The sequence below is a fragment of the Odontesthes bonariensis genome, chromosome 1 (assembly GCF_027942865.1).
Source record: "Odontesthes bonariensis isolate fOdoBon6 chromosome 1, fOdoBon6.hap1, whole genome shotgun sequence".
NCBI classification, from domain to species: Eukaryota; Metazoa; Chordata; class Actinopteri; order Atheriniformes; family Atherinopsidae; genus Odontesthes; species Odontesthes bonariensis.
The window spans coordinates 36,378,956-36,397,881 of NC_134506.1; the positions used below are offsets into that span (position 1 = coordinate 36,378,956).

The 18,926-nt window shown below is 40.3% G+C and overlaps 1 protein-coding gene across 12 annotated transcripts in view; it reads left to right on the forward strand.

The window, feature by feature from the left end:
* Positions 1–18,926, forward strand: part of myo9aa (myosin IXAa) — a 120,125-nt gene that overhangs the window by 59,426 nt on the left and 41,773 nt on the right. For 10 of the 12 annotated variants that reach the window (XR_012769818.1, XR_012769819.1, XM_075465819.1 and 7 more), the window contains 9 exons: positions 5,050–5,144; positions 5,258–5,320; positions 6,017–6,116; positions 8,303–8,356; positions 10,601–10,698; positions 11,070–11,196; positions 11,438–11,527; positions 17,933–18,049; positions 18,237–18,371. Coding sequence is in view for 10 of the 12 variants with exons in the window: in XM_075465819.1 (XP_075321934.1) it covers positions 5,050–5,144; positions 5,258–5,320; positions 6,017–6,116; positions 8,303–8,356; positions 10,601–10,698; positions 11,070–11,196; positions 11,438–11,527; positions 17,933–18,049; positions 18,237–18,371 (879 nt within the window). In the remaining 2 variants the exon portion in view is untranslated. The remainder of the gene's footprint in view (positions 1–5,049; positions 5,145–5,257; positions 5,321–6,016; positions 6,117–8,302; positions 8,357–10,600; positions 10,699–11,069; positions 11,197–11,437; positions 11,528–17,932; positions 18,050–18,236; positions 18,372–18,926) is intronic. The other 2 variants (XM_075465857.1, XM_075465868.1) reach the window with 1 other exon arrangement.

Consider the following 18,926-nt stretch of genomic DNA (forward strand, 5'->3'; position numbering starts at 1 on the left):
CGCTTTATTGGTCATGCATACACATGAAATATGTCCTCCGCTTTTAACCCATCCAGGTTGGCACCTGTTGACATGCACATGCACAGGGTCACACACTCAGAGACAGATGCCAACCTGGAGCGGTGGGCAGCCCTGAAGCGCCCGGGGAGCATGGGGGGTACGGTGCCTTGCTCAAGGGCACCTCAGCCGTGACAAGGAGGTGGACTGACACCCCTCCAGCTATCAGTTCCACCAATCTTTTTGAGTGGCGAGAGTGGGAATCGAACCGCCAACCTTCCGGTTATTGGACGACGCTCTAACCACTGATCCACGGCCGCCCCAAAGACCGAAGATGTCTTTGTTTTTCAGTGCTGGAGGAACATCCCTTCATTCATAGTCTGTCATTATTATTTATAGTTAACTTCGCAGCGCATTATGGAGAAGCTCTGCTTTTCTGTCTGTTCAGATAAACATATTGTAGTGAGTCGAGGACGGTGATGACTGTCTGAGGACAGTTTCACTCTGGTTAGTGCAAAGAGTTTTGGCACTGTTGAGTTCTTATCCAAATTGTAGTCTGAATGGCTGAATGCTCTTAAAACTTTGGCAGTTTTGGAGGTAGAGGCGTGGTTAACTTACAGGTTTATTGCATACGACAGGAAGCAGATTAAAAGTGATGGAGATATTATTGTGTTTCATGACTAAGAGCTGCTGTTGATGCAAAGCTTTTGCGAAAGCAGAGCTCAGCAGAGTAGGACTTGATAATTTGGTGCCTTTTTGATATAGTTCTGTTACACCAAGCAGCACAGTGCGCTCTAGTTGAATAAATTTAGACTATATAAGTATATAAACAACTTCTGTGGTTGCCTTTTTTAATATAAAATACAACCAAAAGCAGTAGCACGTGAGATTGAATCGATATATTTCCTACTGGCCAAACATATCAAAACTGAAAGGGATTTGAAAGGGGACTTGGTTATAGCTGTTGTGACCTGCTGTATGGTCAAGCCCAAGTATATTTAGTGCTCACAGTGGAAAAAGGAGGCTCACATATGTTCATTACGTTTGTTGCATGGCCCAGTAAAAGCGTTTTAAATGTTTTACACAGTCAGTTAAACCTGTCCTCACCCTACCTCAAACACATTTCTGAGCACTGTTTTGAGAGGAAAAGCCACTGCCAGAACCCACATCCCACCCTGCTTTCACTTCGCTCGGACACATGACTGCCGCTCTCCCCTGTGATTAAACAGCCACACTGACCGCAGTCCACTCTGGCCAGCATGGCCTTAGGTGTGAGATTTCAAGGGGCGTAGTTCTGAATTGGCCCCTGGAGAATGTTATCTGCCCACACACAATGTGAAATAACCATAACACAAGTTCGGGCCAAGTCAGCCGCTCGTTCACTCTCTTGTTGACATCCTGTTCGCATACTTTAGTGGATGAGTCGGCCTGGTAGTGGGCAACAAGCGATGTGAATCTGCAGAGGTCAAATGAGCAATGCTTCCTTGAGTCACACAGAGCACTTTGTCAGAGTAATTTTCTTTGTAGCTACTGTCAGAAAAGGAATTCACATCGCTTGGTGACACATCCCTGAATCAGTTTTTCAGTCAGTCAGTTAGGAAAATGCTGTTTTTATCTCAAAGCCCATTTGATTGAGGCATTTGGAAGCTCAGACAAAGCAATACACTGTGTAGTTCACATGACCTCTTAACACAACCCAGTGTGGAAAACCATTTGTATCCCCCGAGCAGTTTATGAGTTGCTGAAACATAATCCCTTTGTGAGTTAAATCAAGCTCCCTTTGTCTCCATTTTGTATGAGAGTGTAGCATGACTCCTCTCCTCTCCTCTCAAGAAGCTGCTAATGAAGTCATCATCATATGATTAAAGTCCATGTGACTGAATGTGTTTCATTAACTGAAGCAACATACCTCTGCTTCAGGAAGTGGTGGAAATCTAATTGACTGCCTTGAAACAAGCTATCGGCTTCTTTTTTTTTTAATTACAGACTTCTTGGTAGAGACGACACAAATGGAAACCTTTACTTTTTGACAAAAACTATACGTAGTGCTAAGTTGGCAGATAAACTGTATGAGGATATTTTTAATGAGACACATTGGGCTCTTTATTTTCCTGACCAGCTTACGTTCATAACGGTTGGTTAACGCTAAGTTAGACAGCTCCAACAGTGTTATTTTATGGGTCATAAAGCGGTGATTGAAGTAAATGATTGAAAGATATACTGTTAGGCCTGCCATGATTACACAATTAATCATATGATTGCAAATACGATCATGATCATTCATATGTCATATCTCCACACTGTTTTCCACCATTTTAATGAGCTGATAGAGTTGATGCCCTTTCAATGTAATTTTGTTGCACTCATCTCCTCTGCTGTGGACATATCCTCCATCTTCAGGATATTTTTAGCATCGGTGCCAAAAGGAAGAGGAAAAGTTTGGACAGAACGGACAAAGATTTTTAAACAAGTCTTTTTTTCTTCTTTTTTTGGGCCAAAGAGACTTTTTTTTGTGTGACTTTTATATAACTGTGTTAAATACTAATCTCTTTGGAACATGGCATGGCCATATATTGAGGGGGCAAAAAAAAAAAGTGTCCTTAAAGCCGCCGACTTGGAGAGTAGAAGATTTTGAATTGGAAAGAAAGTGCCGGATCACAATTGGAATCGGTTACCCCCTTTTTGAATGAACAAATATTGGAGAAGATTAAACTCAACCATTGCATTGAGCGGCAAAGCCAGAGTTAATTTTCCAGCATGACTCATTTTTTAAAGCCACATCAAGTTAAAAGGTTTTCTCACAGTATCTGCCAAAAGTGAGCAGTGTGAGAGTGATTCACATGTGGAAGTATAACATCATGGTAGTGGCAGCCCCTCTGTCTCTGCTGCTCTGAACGACTTTGACCGAGCCTGCAGTCGGACACATTACACCCAGAACACGTTGGCACCATCTCAAATCTGTCACTGGACCGCCTTTGGCTCGGTCTGTGGTCTAAAGCCAAGAATAATGTTGTTGACCCATTGGAGTAACTGAAGTGGTGCAGCTCATGTCTGTACAAACATTGTTATTGCTGGTGTCCCTCTTTGTGACCATTTGAAATGAAAATAAATTCCGTCTTTGATACTTTTCCACGGTGCAAATAAATGAAATATTCTATGCTTATCAGTGATACTATTTAGCTTGAACACTTCACTTTAACCTGGTCCTTCCGCTTGAACTTAAGTGAACGATTTAGATATCCCAGAATAACTTGTGACAAGCGGTTTGAGAAGGGGAAGGAACCCATTACAATTGTTGGAGTGCGGTGAAACAATATTTGTGTTTCAGACAAAGTTTCTGCAATCAGAGCCGATCTTGCCTGTTTGCCGTTTGCATTCAGGTCTGGTATAGATTTTAGGAGAAAATAAGTGTCTAAACCTTCTACAGCACATTTTTTTACAGAGTGACTGACATGTTATTGCAGATTGTTTTCTTAATATATTTCTGATGACGTAAGTCGGTGACTTATGTCTCCGACAGCATCGTTTTACTCGTTTGAGGTAGCGTTGTGATCTGATGACAGACTTTTGGTCTGTTTTGCATTCATTTCTATATGTTCGTGTTCATAGTAAGAAACTCCCAGCTCTGACTGTCTTACTTTCTTTGGGAAGATATGTTTAATTTCAACGAAAACGGAGCGAGCCAAGTTTAGAAAGAACACAAACTGTCAGCTATAAAACTGTCTTCTTGAACGATTGCATCTTTTTTTACACGAAGCAGGTGGACGAGTGCAGAGTGCTTCAACGTAAATCAACTTTCAGTGTTTTAGTTGTTCCACATCCTGCTTCCTGCTGGCCCAAGACAAAATGTTAAATGTTAACAAAAAGCACTGACAGGTTAGATATCTAAGGTCCTAGCTTTGGAAGTAATATGAATGCTGCAGTGCTTGGTTTTTATTGGCTGTCCATTCAGGAAGTTCTTACCACGTTCTAAGGCACGTTGACTGATGTTCATCTGTCCTCGTCTGACCTGCAGTTCCTGAAACAGGCAGGTTAGGCAGTTCAGAGGCGGGTGGAGCTGTGGACAGAATACCAGCTCCTCCTGGAATACCGGCTCCATCAGGCGTAGCTCTTGGATGTGCAAAGATATCGTCACTATCCCTCAGGTTGAACTTCTGTTGTCTTTGTTTGTCCGGACAGTAGAGCTGAAAATGTTTTAATAATTATTTTTCTACTTTGTGGAGTCCTACATTAAGGGCTAATAGTGGAGAGGCTCAGGTACTCATGTACCATGATTCCCAAGAGCAACTGGATGGTATAAACCAGATTTGTGCTGCCTTATACGCTTTCACTCTCATCAACTCCTTGCAGATTGGCCTTGCGACACTGAGCGCGTTAGCTTTGCGTTAGCGTCTTTGGCAGCACGCTTGCATGTTTGTAAGCAGCATTGGTGAAGGGTGGGGTCAGAGAGGGGTGTTCCCCTTTAACAGACGCTGGGTTTGGGACAGCTCTAAGTGCTTCGCAGAGGAATTTGTTTACTTGTGGTGGAGCTACAAATAACTGCAGGGTTTATATAGGGCAAAAAATTGCTTCCCCTTCAGGCAGCTTTACAACACAAACAGAGCTGTGAGGGGAAATACTGACCCTTCTTATTAAAGCACAACCACTACACATGTTCCACACGGCCACATGGATCTCATTACTCATTGAAGAGCTTTTTTTTTTTCCATCAGGCCTGCTGGCCTTGACTCCCTCATCCTTACCCAGGCAATTTGTCTGCCTTTGACTTTAATAGATTCTACTTTATTTATCTGTCTCAAACTGACACTGTCTGAAACAATGTGAGCAAAAGCTTTGCACTGCACCAACGGGCTGACGGTGTTTCAAAACAACGTTTTGCACGAGGCCAAAGAGTGTGCATGCTGGACCCGCAAGCAAATTATTCACACCTGAAGTCAACTCGGAGCTCGACCTCAAATGTCTGGCACTAACCTGTGTGTAAGATTTGTAATGCGTGGCTTGTTTTTAAGCATTTGATTTCATCTGACCACATCTTCTTTTTGCGCCCCACAGGCATTTGGGAACGCAAAGACTGCACACAATAACAACTCCAGTCGTTTTGGCAAGTTCATTCAGGTGAACTATCAGGAGAGCGGCACTGTGAGAGGGTAAGGATGCGGAGACGGATTAGGATTCTTTTTCTAAAAAAAGTAATTTTGTTTGTTTGTTTGTTTGTTTTCTCTTTTAAAAAGTGACCTCTTTATCTTGTATTTTTTTACAGAGCGTATGTGGAGAAATACCTCCTGGAGAAGTCGAGACTGGTCTATCAAGAGCACAATGAGCGGTGAGACGCAGATAATGAACATTGAATCTGAAACAAAAATACACAATCCATCATGCTCACAGTGGATTTCACCCCTGGATTTCTGGCAATACATTTTTTGTTTGTGTATATTTATGCAAATTTGAAGTTTACTTTGGTCACACAGCTGGTGCACACTTTTTAATTCATACACAACACAGTTGGAATATCTTGCAAAGCAGTCGAAAGGAACCACCCAGCTGGTAACAAATCGGGCAGTGAACGACCAACCGAAACGAGGAAAACCTCCACGGTGCCGCCTGTTGTGATGTCAAGTTTAGCCTGTGTCACTGTATGCTTTATGCCACCATTGGGAGAACGATGAGCATAAACAATACCACAGTCAGCTGAGTTCAGATTAAATACTTTACAATTGCTCTCAAAAGCTAGTTGCTCGCTGTGTTTTTTGACCTGTTTGAAAGAGGCTAAAGAGCAACAAAGTTGCAAGCAATTTTGTTTTTGTCTCACTTAGATTTAAGAGAGCATTTCAGTTTTGGGGCAAGACTTTTCTTTTTTTTTTCTTTTTTTTTTCTTTTTTTTTTTTACCTGAATTTGAAGCACAAAAAAACATTTTTTGTTCTTTTTTTTTTTAAATTTGTGTATTAATTTAGTTTATGTTTAACGGGTCATAATCTTATTCATCTCTTTTTTTATGTCCTTTGTTTTTCCCATTTTTAGAAACTACCATGTGTTTTACTACCTGCTGGCAGGAGCGAGCGAAGAAGAAAGAGTAGCCTTTCACCTCAAGAAGCCTGAAGAATACAATTACCTCAGTCAGGTGGGACCTCCAGCATCAGGCATATTTAGTGGATTACTTAAAAAAACAAATGAGAGCAATGAGCACATCTGACTGATGATATCTTTAACCTTTAATGGCATTTGTTGCTACGTGTTGGCCACGCTTTTTGCTTGTGTGTGAATCTGTTTTTCTGCCATCAGCATGTCATTCTCAGTGTCCAGAAATGGGAAAGTTAGAACTCGGAACACAAAGGAAACTCTGTTGGTGGCTTTTCAACACCCACTACATAGTCACTCATCCCCTCACAAACGCACCAGATCTGTGCCATTCTTGCTCTTGCAACTTTTTCAGAGACACAGCCAAGTGTCTAAATTAGTCTGTTTTTGTTGTGTTACAATGAGTTTTTGTAAGCATACCTGCGTACACTGTGCTCCTCGTTTACTTTTTTTTTTTTTTTTTAGGCATGCAGAAGCACATCTTCTCCCATTGACCACCACTATAGAGACGCGTACAAAGATAGAACCAAAAACAAAGACAGAATCGGCATTCGCCCCTTTTTTGTGTTGATGTTCCCCACAGGGAAAACGGGTTTCACACAACCACAATAAACACGAAAATATAAACACGCACTACACGTATGGAATGTGGATGTTGTGTGAAACTTGTTGCGTCTCCGCCTCTGGGCTTTCAGTCACGCCATGACAACCAGGGACCCGGCCCCCTCCTCCAAAATCCATCCACCTACGCAGAAGAGAGCAGGGAATTCCTTCCATTCCTCCCAGCCACTGATGTGCACATGCAAACGCACAAGCAGACATGCAAATACGTACACACATTGCTGCACTCTGTTCGTTTGCTCCATTTCTCTTCTAACTTCTTCTCACACTGGAAAAAATGCCCCTCCAAAAATAAGTAAAAAAACAACAAATACAAGACGTTTTTGCTTGAAATAAGCAAAAAAATCTGCCAATGGAACTAGTGAAAATCGGCTTGTCAAGATTTCTTGAAATAAAATGTGATATTTAGGACTTTTTAGTTAAAAGTGATCTTGAAATTAGCTTTAAAAACCTCTTCAAATGAAATAAAAAAAGCTTGTTATATGTGAAATATGACTCAAAACAAGATGTTTTCAAGACTTTTTCACTTAACAAGATATTCAAGATGTATTGTCTTCAAACAAATCCCTATATCTGGCTGAAATGGTACTTGTTAGGCAATTGTGTCTTATATCAAGTATAAAGAGATACTCAATGAGACCAATATACTTGGTAAGATTTAGATTTTTTCCAGTGCATATCGGTCTCTTCTGTGGAGTTTGTGAAAAATATGTCTCCCACTCCTGCACCAGCTGCATCTTTTACACGATTTACCATCCCCGCCTCACTGTCCTACAGTCGGGTCGACTTGTTTGCAAGCTATGCAGACATCCAGGAGTGCCTTTGTTGCCTTTTCACATATTTTTCAGACTTATGCCTCGTATCGTAACTCATTCTAAGCTTTGCTTTGAGAACAACATGTCGTTATGCATTTTAAAACTGACTGATTAGTTCCTGCTTCAGTACTAGCTCATTTAACTGCTGAATGAATACCATTCACCAGAGACTGAAAACATGATGATAGAAAGAAAATGTAGTTATTGTTAGTCTGAATAAAAACCGGACTTCTCTAATACATGTGAACATGTTGGTAGTGGAAAACAGTAACAGTCAAGGATCTTAAAGGCTACGTTTCTAGGATGCCATGTCATAAAATTTTACTGAAGGAATATTTTGACTTCAAGGATCCAGTGAAGAGTTTTGTCCTTCGTTGTGTGAAATTTCAAGGATGCTTCTGTGCTCTCAAAGCACCCCCAATCATCTCCTCATCTCAAAGACGAAGCAAACGGAAGATGAATGAAGGCAGGAGCATTATGCAGTTGGATTTTTGTTTGTTTTCTCCATATTTGTTGTCACTGTGAAGCTGTTGGCATCGTAATGTTTACCATCAAAGGTTAACACAGCCAGCTAAATGTCTTTATGCTTGTGAGTGTTTGATTCATGTCTGACTGATTTCTTGATACTCACCTGTAATGAACAGATCTACTCAGCCGTTTCTTGCATCTTACCATCTCGTCATGCCGCTGCTGTTGTTTGCACATAAATCTCTGTTCATGTATGTGTCATCATTCAAATGCTGCTAACTAACTCTGACCTCGCCGCCTGTGAATTCTGCCCTAACATTTCCAGGTGACAAAGACAACCCGACAACTGCAGTGGGACAGTTACTATGAGAGTGAACCGGTCAGTATCTGTGCTTCAGAGCGTGCGCACATGCAAGACGAGTAGATCACCTGAGCACTTTCTGATGGCACCGCACTTTCGCACTCCTCGCCGCTCCTTCCTTTGCTCACTTTTCGGATATTCCCTGGTTTAGTTGGAGTAGTGTTTATTTTAGCTTTGTTTGTTTTTGCTCTCCCCTGTTGTGCTGCCTCACTTACTTATGGTGGTATGTCTTCTCATATCCTGCACACAGCATCTGCCTGCTGTGTTGTAGATTTTTTTTTCGATCATTGATCAGTGCAGCATTTCGAGTTCTGACCCTCCACTTTTACATTTACACAATTTTATGCATTGAGATGCATATATAAAAAAAAATATATATATATATATATATATATATATATATATATATATGTGTGTACAACATACTTGTACCTGGTATGTACACACCTTCACCTCTCAAGCAATGATTTTGAGGAAGATTAATAACTTTGCAGAAGAAATGTTGGATTGAAAGATGTCAATGATCAAAAAGATTGTGTGTAATTTGGTGAGGGATTATTTTTTCATTAATATCACATGAAGAGCATGTGTGCAACTGCTCTTAGATTCTTTAACTTAATCTATTAAGTTATTTTCCACTGTTTTTCTTTTTTTGCTTGTGGGTACTGCCTGTTATAGTTTGCCATTATGATATGATGTGTAATCTATATTATAAACGGTGTAAATGGGGAAATAACACAGTGTGATTATTAACATCAATATTGTCATGTGTCTGCAAAGGAAAGGGTTTTGTGTTTTAATGATATTTATATCATCTGTTTGGGTCATTTCTGAATCATTTGCATCTTCCATGAACCTTTAACACCTTTGTTCTTACTTTGAGGGGATTGGGTACATTTGTTTGAAAAGTACTAAATAAGGTTGAATTGGATATTTTAACATTAACCCAATTAAAACCTCACTCTCGATGAGACTGCAACGTAAACAGCATTTTCTGGTCACCTTAATAAGTTGATAGAAGTTGTGTGTTTTGATGGATATGGCTGTAATGAAGGCTTTGGATGGGTGCTAACACTGCAGTGTAGTAGGGAAATGTGTCACATAGAATATGTGAATACCCGTGAATACTACAATTGGAATTGTCTGAGTATTGGATTAAGTCGGTGGTCAGATGTTGCTTTACATGTAAATGTAGCCTCTTGTAAAACTAATGAAGCCCCAGTTACAAAAAGCATTGTTAACTTTTTTCAGCTGATAAAATGTAGCGTCGGTGTGAGTTTCGGCGGCATGAAGGAGGCGCCTATGTGTCACGTTTGTGCGAGTCTCACGTTTGGTAGTGTTCGTCTCTCAGGCTTCAGTATGTTAATTATGGCAGCAACACTGGGATGGACCCAAAAAGTACAGAGCGGTGCTCACATTACTGTGGATGTGTTAAAGCGAAAGACTTTGTGGTTGAATCAAAGCATGTGTGCCTCGTCTCGGTAAAGCTTTCCCTCCCGTCGTAAACAAACTAATCCAGATTCATCCAGTAGTTTACTCTGTGTAAAGTGAGTTGGGCTCCTAAACGGTTTTATTTATTCAGGATACTTAGAAAACAGTTTTTTTTTTTTTAACGCCTTGTTTTGCATTAACTTTGTTATTGTAGTGTTAGTGAGATTACCTTTGCTCATATGTCCATCTGCATTCATATTATTGTCTCTTTGCAAACTTCACTGCTATTATGTGTCTCCTCACTGCTATTTTAGTTTATCATCCGCCGCTCACACACAAGCAAAGCCATAAATTGCCGCTCATCTCAGCTCTTTTTGCAAGCTTGCCAAATATCTGTGGACTGGTTTGAAGGGGAGGCAAGGCCAGATTTTCCACTACATGAGCCGAGCTTGCACACGCTGCTGTCACTAGTCACTCTGCATATCAGGCGGGGGGGCGGGGGGGGTTGTTGCTGCTTTGTATGACCCCAAGATTCTTAATGATAGGCTTTTTTAGTAGGAGTCATTCATTTTGTCGGCTTCAAGCGACTCTGCTGTTTTTTGTTTTTTTTTGTTTTTTTTTCCCCGTTTCATGTATAAAGTACATTAAAAAACTATTTTAAGCATCTTGCCAGACAGTCTGTAAACGCTGGAAACATTAAGGCACTGTGTATGTCATCAGTGAGTACTCTTAAACCTCATGGTAACTTGTCATTAGCTCTGCTGGCTTCCAGGCGGCCGTGTCGCAACAGTCGGTGCAGGATTAATAACACCCAAATACTGCTTTTTGTAGGACTGCTTCACTGTTGAAGGAGAAGACCTGAAGCACGACTTTGAGAGGCTTCAGCTGGCCATGGAGATGGTGGGCTTTCTTCCTACCACACGCAAACAGTGAGTAACACAGAGAAACTGCACTCACTGCGAGAGAAGATCAACTTAGATGAGCAGTGTTACTCGCAACTTAGCATTGGCCACATAAATACCCATAAATATACACAATTTTTTCACAAAAAGGTGATTACTTTGCTTTCAACTGTTTATACTGTAATTTATACAGTTTATACACATTCATGTACAAGTTCTGCAGTATTTTAGCTTCTATTACTTGCTTTATCATATACATTGAGATACCTCGTTGGCCAATAACACCACGCTTATGCAATTTAAAGGCCTCCAATTATTATTTGCACCTGGAGTTGCGGACAGTTGAACTTCATGCTTGCTGTGCAGCATCTCTTAAATGTTTGCAAACTGTTGTTCAGGATATTTTCTCTGCTGTCGGCCATCCTTCACCTGGGAAACATCCGCTACAAGAGGAAAACCTACAGGGATGACTCCATAGACATCCTTAACCCAGAGGTGCTGCCGGTCGTCTCGGAGCTGCTGGAGGTACTGAAAAATGGTGCTATGAAAAGTCTTAGCAGTGTATTACTTCTTTCGCTTTTCTTATTTGCCTATGGGCTTCTTTTCCCAAAATAAATTTAAACGACAAGAAAAAAAATGTAATCCGGGTAGCACTAAATAGTTTGACAAGCTGCTAGATATGCAGCACCTTGAGACCAAAGTGTCTGGGTTCTTTGGAATAAATAAGGCACTTTTTTTTTGCTGTCTATTTCACTTTCATCAACAGGTCAAAGAAGAGACGCTGATGGAAGCTTTGACCACACGGAAGACGATCACTGTGGGAGAGAGGCTGATTGTTCCCTACAAACTGTCTGAGGTGAGACTGCAGCTGCACACAGAAGAGTGAAGAATGCAGCTGCACATTATAGATGCACACGCGGCAGTTTTCTGCACCAGTTCTAAATTCAGCTTCTTTAGCCAAAGAGGTATGATCAGGCACTTTGAAACCAAACTACTGTGAGGACTTCCTGAGGGTAACTAGGTTCCGTGGACCTCCTCTGTAAACTCCAACACTAAGGCTTTTCTTTTCCTTGCATTCGCACCATCAGTAAGAACCAGAGATGTATAGTAATGAAGTAGACACGCAAGCATGCACATAGTTTAAGAAGGGGAAAAGTTGTAGAGAAAAAAAACACAAGCAGGAAAGAGAGGGGACATGCTTGATCTGTTTATTCACAAAGAGTTAAGCCCAGTGTTTTCAGGTGTTCTAATCACTTTTTGTTTTTACATGACATTTGTATTTGTATGAGGCCTAACTGGCCTTGAGATTTTTTTAACAAGTTGAAAGAAAATGACAAGGATGAAAATGTGTAATGTGTGAAGTGATGGGAGATGCTTTAAAGGGGGAAGGGACATGCTTGCCAATACATATTCTTTTGTTCAAAAGAGTTAAGCTCAATGTTTTAAGGTGCTCTTTTACATTCCGCTGTACTGCTGTTACAGCCAAACATTTTGAATAATATAAACAATTTGATTTTAAACTTTCGACTGATTTCTTTAATAACTACACTACACAATACTTTTACTTTTACTTTCAGTACTTGAGTAGTAATTTTAAAAATAAACTACTTGCAATACTTAAGTACAAAACATGTTTAATACTTTAGTACTTCCACTTAAGTACAGTGCTTAAAGAGCACTTCTACTTCTACTCAAGTCACTTTTTTGATAGAGTACTTGTACTTCTACTCAAGTCTGAATCGCTAGTACTTTATACATGTATGGTAGGAACACATCTCACTCAGTAAAGCGAGGACTTACTGATCCATTTCTCAGTGTTTTATTTAATTTTGATAAAGCTAGCTATAAAAAGATGGCTACACAGCCAATGTTTTACAAATAATTATGTGAATATTTTGCAATGTTTGCAGATGCTATCTGACCATATCTGCACATGACCGATCAAGTAATTCTGTCATTGTCTGGACCAGCACTCATACATGTGCATCACTGATGCAAAGCTAAGGAAAAAAAGAAGAGAAAAAGACCAACTTAGCTCTTTAGTACAAGTATGAGTACAAGATTGTTCTCAGTTTCTGAAGTGTGCACACAAGAAAGAGGTCTTTCCACCGAAGGTTATCAGAAAACCTCTAATAACAGAATACACATACTGTATTCAATGTATGTTCATGATAAAAACTGGCTTGAAAAATGACTTTACTTTAAAACTGCACTCGTAACAGGACACTCTCCAGTGCTCCAGCTTACAGAAAGAGATAGACGACAACATAAGTGGCAGTATATGTTAGTAAAAGAACTGCAGTACATCCCATTTAAACACGAAAGGCTGCTGCTCTTTTCTGAGATGAATGTACTGCACATGCTATGCTCACAGTGGGCTCCACAGAGACCAGTGTTAATCGGCCAGTTTGAAGGATGGCTTGTTTTAATGAACATTAGATCGTAGCTCTTCATCTGCTGTACCACTGTTGGAAAGAAGCATCATCTATGTTTAAACGTTTCTCTCCAGAATAATTCATCTGGGAGGTTTGATTTTGTAGCGTGTATCAAACTCCCCATCATAGGTGGAACTGCTGGAGCTTCGTTGGGCCTTGACATTTTTTTATTGAATGTACAGAAGCAGAATGGCCAAGATGCTATTTGAAAGCACACACTGATGTGACACTGTTCCACCTCTGTTTGGACAGTAGGAACAAGAAAGGAGCGGGTCACTTCTTTGCTGCGCTACAGCAGAATCTGTGTGAACTTTCTTTAAAGTGGTTTCAGCGCACTTCATGAGAGAGGCTCGTCTGCTCTGTATATACGCTTTTATTGTGTGCACAAGTTAACCAAAACATTGATACCCAATGCGAGCTTTGCATTCCAGCTTCCACTCATGTTGAAGAACTCTGAGGCTGAAGCTGATGTGTGTGTGTGTGTGTGTGTGTGTGTGTGTGTGTTTGTACTGCCTGTTTTGTTATGCACACGCAACCCAGCACGTGATATGAACCATCTTTTGGCTTGTGCACGTAAATGACCAATTACCATGACAAGTCATGACTGATTAGTTTAAGAACTTTCCAGTACCAGTTTTTAGAAGTTTCTGCCATTTTTGGAGCAGTTTTGTTATTTTAAAGGAATGTTTTCAGTTTAGACAGAAAAATAATTGTAAATATTAACTAAATTATCTGAAAGATATTATGTTAGATCTAAATTACATTTAAAGGTGGATTTTCTTATCTTATCTTCAAAAAACAAAAAATTTAGGATGAATTTGTTCATCTATAGGTTGTTGTTTTTTTTTTTCAGCCTACCGGGTGAAAACAAGTGTCAAAAAACCTCTACTTTATCAGCTTTGTTTCCTTTTGATTACTGCTGATTTCTTTCGATTCAACTGAAAAATCATTAATTACAATAGTTGATCAGCAATAAGACGAGTATACTCTAATTTTGATCTTAATACTTACAACACAGCTACCTTTACACATTTACATGATATGATTTATAGTACAAACCTTAACACTGTAGCCCTTTTCACACATGCGATCCGACTTGGCGTAAAAGACACGTGCTGCTGTTCCTCTTTGGTCATTCACACATACCAAACGGAGGCAGATCAGCAGCGCAGTAATACATACAGCAAGCCGACATTAGGAAATCAGCTGAGAAAAGTTCAAGCTACAACGTTAAAGCTGCATTTACAATTTTATCAATACAAGCTTTTTCTTTGCTGGAGGTGGTGAAGATGAGGCTCGCCTGCCTGGAGCTTCTAATGTTGTTATAATTACTGTGCTTTCACTACTTTTCTGCTATTTTCTGTTAGCTGACAATCTGTCAAATTGCTCCTTCAATGCCGCAACGGCTTCCTCTTCTTCTTCTGTTAGCTCCTGGCAGGCTAGACACCACGGTGACCCGTGTCCCTGTGTCGAGTGGCACAAAGTTCTTTAACAGGAAGAAAATGGTCCGCCACTGAAGTTTCTCAGTTTTAAAAACATTTTTGTTTCTATAAAGAACACCTTTATTGGGCATTGGCCACCAAATATAACACTGTTTCTTCATTGTCACTCTCACCCCAGTATGTTCTTATTCGGATCTAAACATACGTATGAGTGCGCATTCTTGTGCGACCAAAGGCTCTTATTCAGCCCACTTATTGTACTCCTCTCCTCCGTCTGACCCGGCCATGTTTACAGGACAGCGCGCACCAGCACCGGATCTCCTCCTGCTAACTCTCTGTGTTTTTCGGCTCCCTCGGTCTATGGCCACACATTAACAAACACACATTCACTAAGTCCTTCAGTCTGTTTAGAGAGAAGGGGAAGGCATTTGAAGCCCCCCTACAGTTTTCATTGGGACCGCCGCTCTGAAAACAAACACACGTCATGGTCTGCAAGACGAGAGCCATCGGAAAGAAGAAGGGAGCAACGTGGAAGCATCGTCTAAAATATCAGACAGAATCAACAGTAATTTACGCAGACTTTATTACTTTAAAAGTCATCATCATGATTTAATATTAAATGTAAGGATGTCAAATCTTGCACACATGTTGTGAGTTGGATTAAATGATTTCCTTTTTTTTTTTTTTTTTCTTTTACAGTTAATTTGAACTGTATATATCAAAGGAAACGGTAAAATCAGCATTATACTTTCAGACTTTCCCAGAAGATGGTGTTGTGTTATACATTCCCACCAAACCTCATAATGACCTGCTGGACATTTAGGAGTCATTTTATATGAACAAACAGTGATTGTTTTGGTTGTGCACTGGGTGGTCTCCGTGTAAATATTGCTCTAATGGCTGAAATGATGCACTTTAAATCCTCAAAGAAATCTTGAGTAATGCCTTTTCTCCATTTGGAGAAATTTTACGAGGCTATTGAATGTTTTAGATTCAACTTGCAGCAAACAATGGGAAGCTTTTTGGTCATTCGAGCACATCTTGTATGATGGTTGAAAATAATATCCGTCCTGACGCAGTGAGACAGATTTGGCGTGAGCGTGCTAAAAATATCCTGGTTAATTATTTAGAGATGGGAGCTTTTAACTTGGGGCAGCCGCTCAGTGGCTTGTTTTGTTTGTGAAGACTGTGGCTGTCCTGTGTTTGCAGCAAGGTCACATTTTTCCAGCAGACAGAAGAATTGCACAGTTTCTCTCAGTAACTGTTATTGTTTACTAAAGAACACCAAACCAATATTCTTTCTCAGTCAAACAAAGGTTTTAGATACTGTGCAGAGTAACATTCATGATTATGAATGTAAAGAATGACAGAGTAAGTTCATTTTTATCTCGTCTCAGGGTCATCTTGGTCTTCCCAGCAGCTCAACTTCATACACTTCAAATTCAGTATAAATACATTCAGGCTTTAGCTTATTGAAGCTAACATTTTCTTTTGTTTTGAATAAATATCTAACCTTTAACAGCCTTATTTCTCAGAACTTAATTGATAAAACAATCTCTTCCAAACTAAATCGAACTGGGTGTTTTGCGCTTGTTAATGATGCCATGAATGGCTCGTGGACATCCTGCGCTGTCACAGTACAGCTGTCTGTAGATCCAGTAGATAAAGTCGGTGTCAGAGATGCGTTATGATTGTCTTTTTTTCTCCTGGCTGTCTGCTTTTTACATTTGAGGATATCCTATATTCTTTTTCTTCAAGAATTCTTCTTCCAGAAAACTTGGATAACTGACAGGATTGGGATACGATTTAGTGTCGGGTCAAAGTTTAAAAGCTTTATTTTAAAGCAAAAAAAGGCAACTGTCTGCTCATCTCAACTCATTTTTGAATTATAGCGATCAAACTGTGTCTGAATTTCACATTTAACCTTGATGATAAATCTCTTCCGTTGTCTATATTCAAATGCCTCAATTCATTGTTTTTTTTTTTTTAAAGTGCAGCGTTACAAGGGCAGATATTCAAGGCCAAGCTCTGATTTGTTTAGCAGATGTGTGGGACACCACACATACAGGGTGAGTGAACAGAGAGATGTAAAAAAAGCCTTTTAAGCTGTCCATCTTTTTACCTTTGCTGTAGATCCACCTCCATTCGAGCTTACGGTTTTAAAACTCAGCCTAATGTAAAAGCATACTACATACTATATATATTCATACTTTAGTAATTCTTCTCTTTAGCTGCTGTTACCCTGTGAGACCTTTTTGATTTAAAGCGTGCTTGTAGTGTCCAAAAACTGTCAACTTGCTGCTGCACGGTGAGTATTGCCCAAAATCCAATTTTAGTGAATGTCGGCCAAGCAGCTGTGAAAAAGCACCAGAGAGCAGGACTGTGTGCAATTTCTACACGATGTGCAGCGATGTACGTAACTGCAAAGGCTGTGCACATACAGTACCAATCACGGTAGAAAAATAAAGTCTTCAGTTCTACATATGTAACTGCCCCACATAGAACAAACATGCAGCTATTCTCATAAAGTACCAGTTACAGCAAACAAAGGAGCACTTAGTCAAATCTTAATATGAGATTCCCCGTCACAACAAACAAAAAGGTCAGCAAAGTGCCCATTACTCTTAACAAAAAGCTGCGTGTGTGTGTTGTTTCAGACGGTGCAGACCGGTGTGACTGTTAGTATTGGTGTCAGCTGTTTAAAAGCTGACGCTTTTGGGTAAATGGATGTGAATGCTTGCCTTAATAAACCTACCACATAGCCAAAAGGAAGATGTGCCGCTGAGGAAAATGAAACACGGATATCACACCAGACATGTCAGAATCCTGAAGCCCTGTGACCAAACGTAGCCAAAGACCAAGCTTTACAGTGATTACGCAGAATTATTCATCTTGGATGTGCTTCTAAGAATCTTTGGTAGTAAACCACCTATTGGTAATTGCAGCTTTTTAGCCAGACTAAACCTGCTGTAACAGCAGATGTTAATGTGAAGTGTGTGGTGGTGTATTTCTCTACAGAGACACCCTCACTGAATGCATTTCCCTCGTTTCTTCTTATTTCGCTTTGTTAAGGATGTTTCTGGGCTGTAACTTTTGGGTAGAAGGTGAGCATACAACAGTGGCCGCATACAGACGTGAAGACTATAAAGATATAACAGCCTTAAAATCCCCATCTGCTCCCACTTCTCTGAGAGGTCTTTGCGTCGCAGGTGGGGATGTGTACGTCTCTTCTTCTGCTCCGTTCTCTCAAGACACGGCCGTGAAGAACAGAACCGCACCGACATAAATGATCAGAAATTGAACTTGCGATTTCAAAGAGTTAAAATGGTCCCGTCTGAAGTTGTTTGGGTTTAACTGACACAGATCTCGTATGTCTTCCTCCAGGCTGGAACGGTGCGAGACTCCATGGCCAAGTCCCTGTACAGTGCTCTGTTTGACTGGATTGTCTTCAGGATCAACCATGCTTTGCTCAACATCAAGGACCTGGAGGAAACCACCAAGGTAAGACCAAACTGAACACAACAAACACGAAAGAAACATCACTTGTGATAACAACTCATATTAAACCTTTAAAATAGTATCACTTATTTAGTTTTGTATCGCATTTGAAATGTTAGTTTTATAGAATTCCAAACCATCAACGTTAAAAGATTGATGGCTTTGGATTTTGTGTGGATGTCTTCCTCAGATCTTGTCCATCGGCGTGCTGGACATTTTTGGTTTTGAGGATTACGAGAACAACAGCTTCGAACAGCTCTGCATCAACTTTGCCAACGAGCGTCTGCAGCATTATTTTAACCAGCACATCTTCAAAATTGAACAAGTAAGTTGGCTGGAGAAGGAAATGCTTTTTCACAGCATCAAAACGTCAAAATGAATCTTCGGAGCTGGTTTATGTCACCACACAGTGCACATGAATTAGAGTGACACTGAAACAATGGAGGAATCCTGCATCCCGCTATGCAGCAGAGTTAATAGTGAAAACGAAGGCCGAATGACTCAACTCACCTTTCGTTGTGACCACCCAGCTCAGGATGTTTGCTCTCTGAAGTGGGCTGATTTACTTCAAAGGGCTTTCAAAATCCTGATCTATAAGATTTACCTGGAAGTTAAACATTGTGTTTATCTTAAGATGGGCTGAATCAGAGGCCTGTCTTGACATGTTCAGACTTTAGAGCTGCTTGAAAGCCCCTAAGGTGTTTTTGAATTACACAAAGACTTGATGGTCTGTGCCCTCAGTCATTCCTGTTGTAACAAAATGACAGAGGACCTACTGTTTCAATAATTTATAAATCAGAAATACTGTTGGAAATCATGTTTTAAGGAAACCTGTGCAGAGAAACATTTCTTCTTCCCTCCTTTATACAACTGTTGTTTG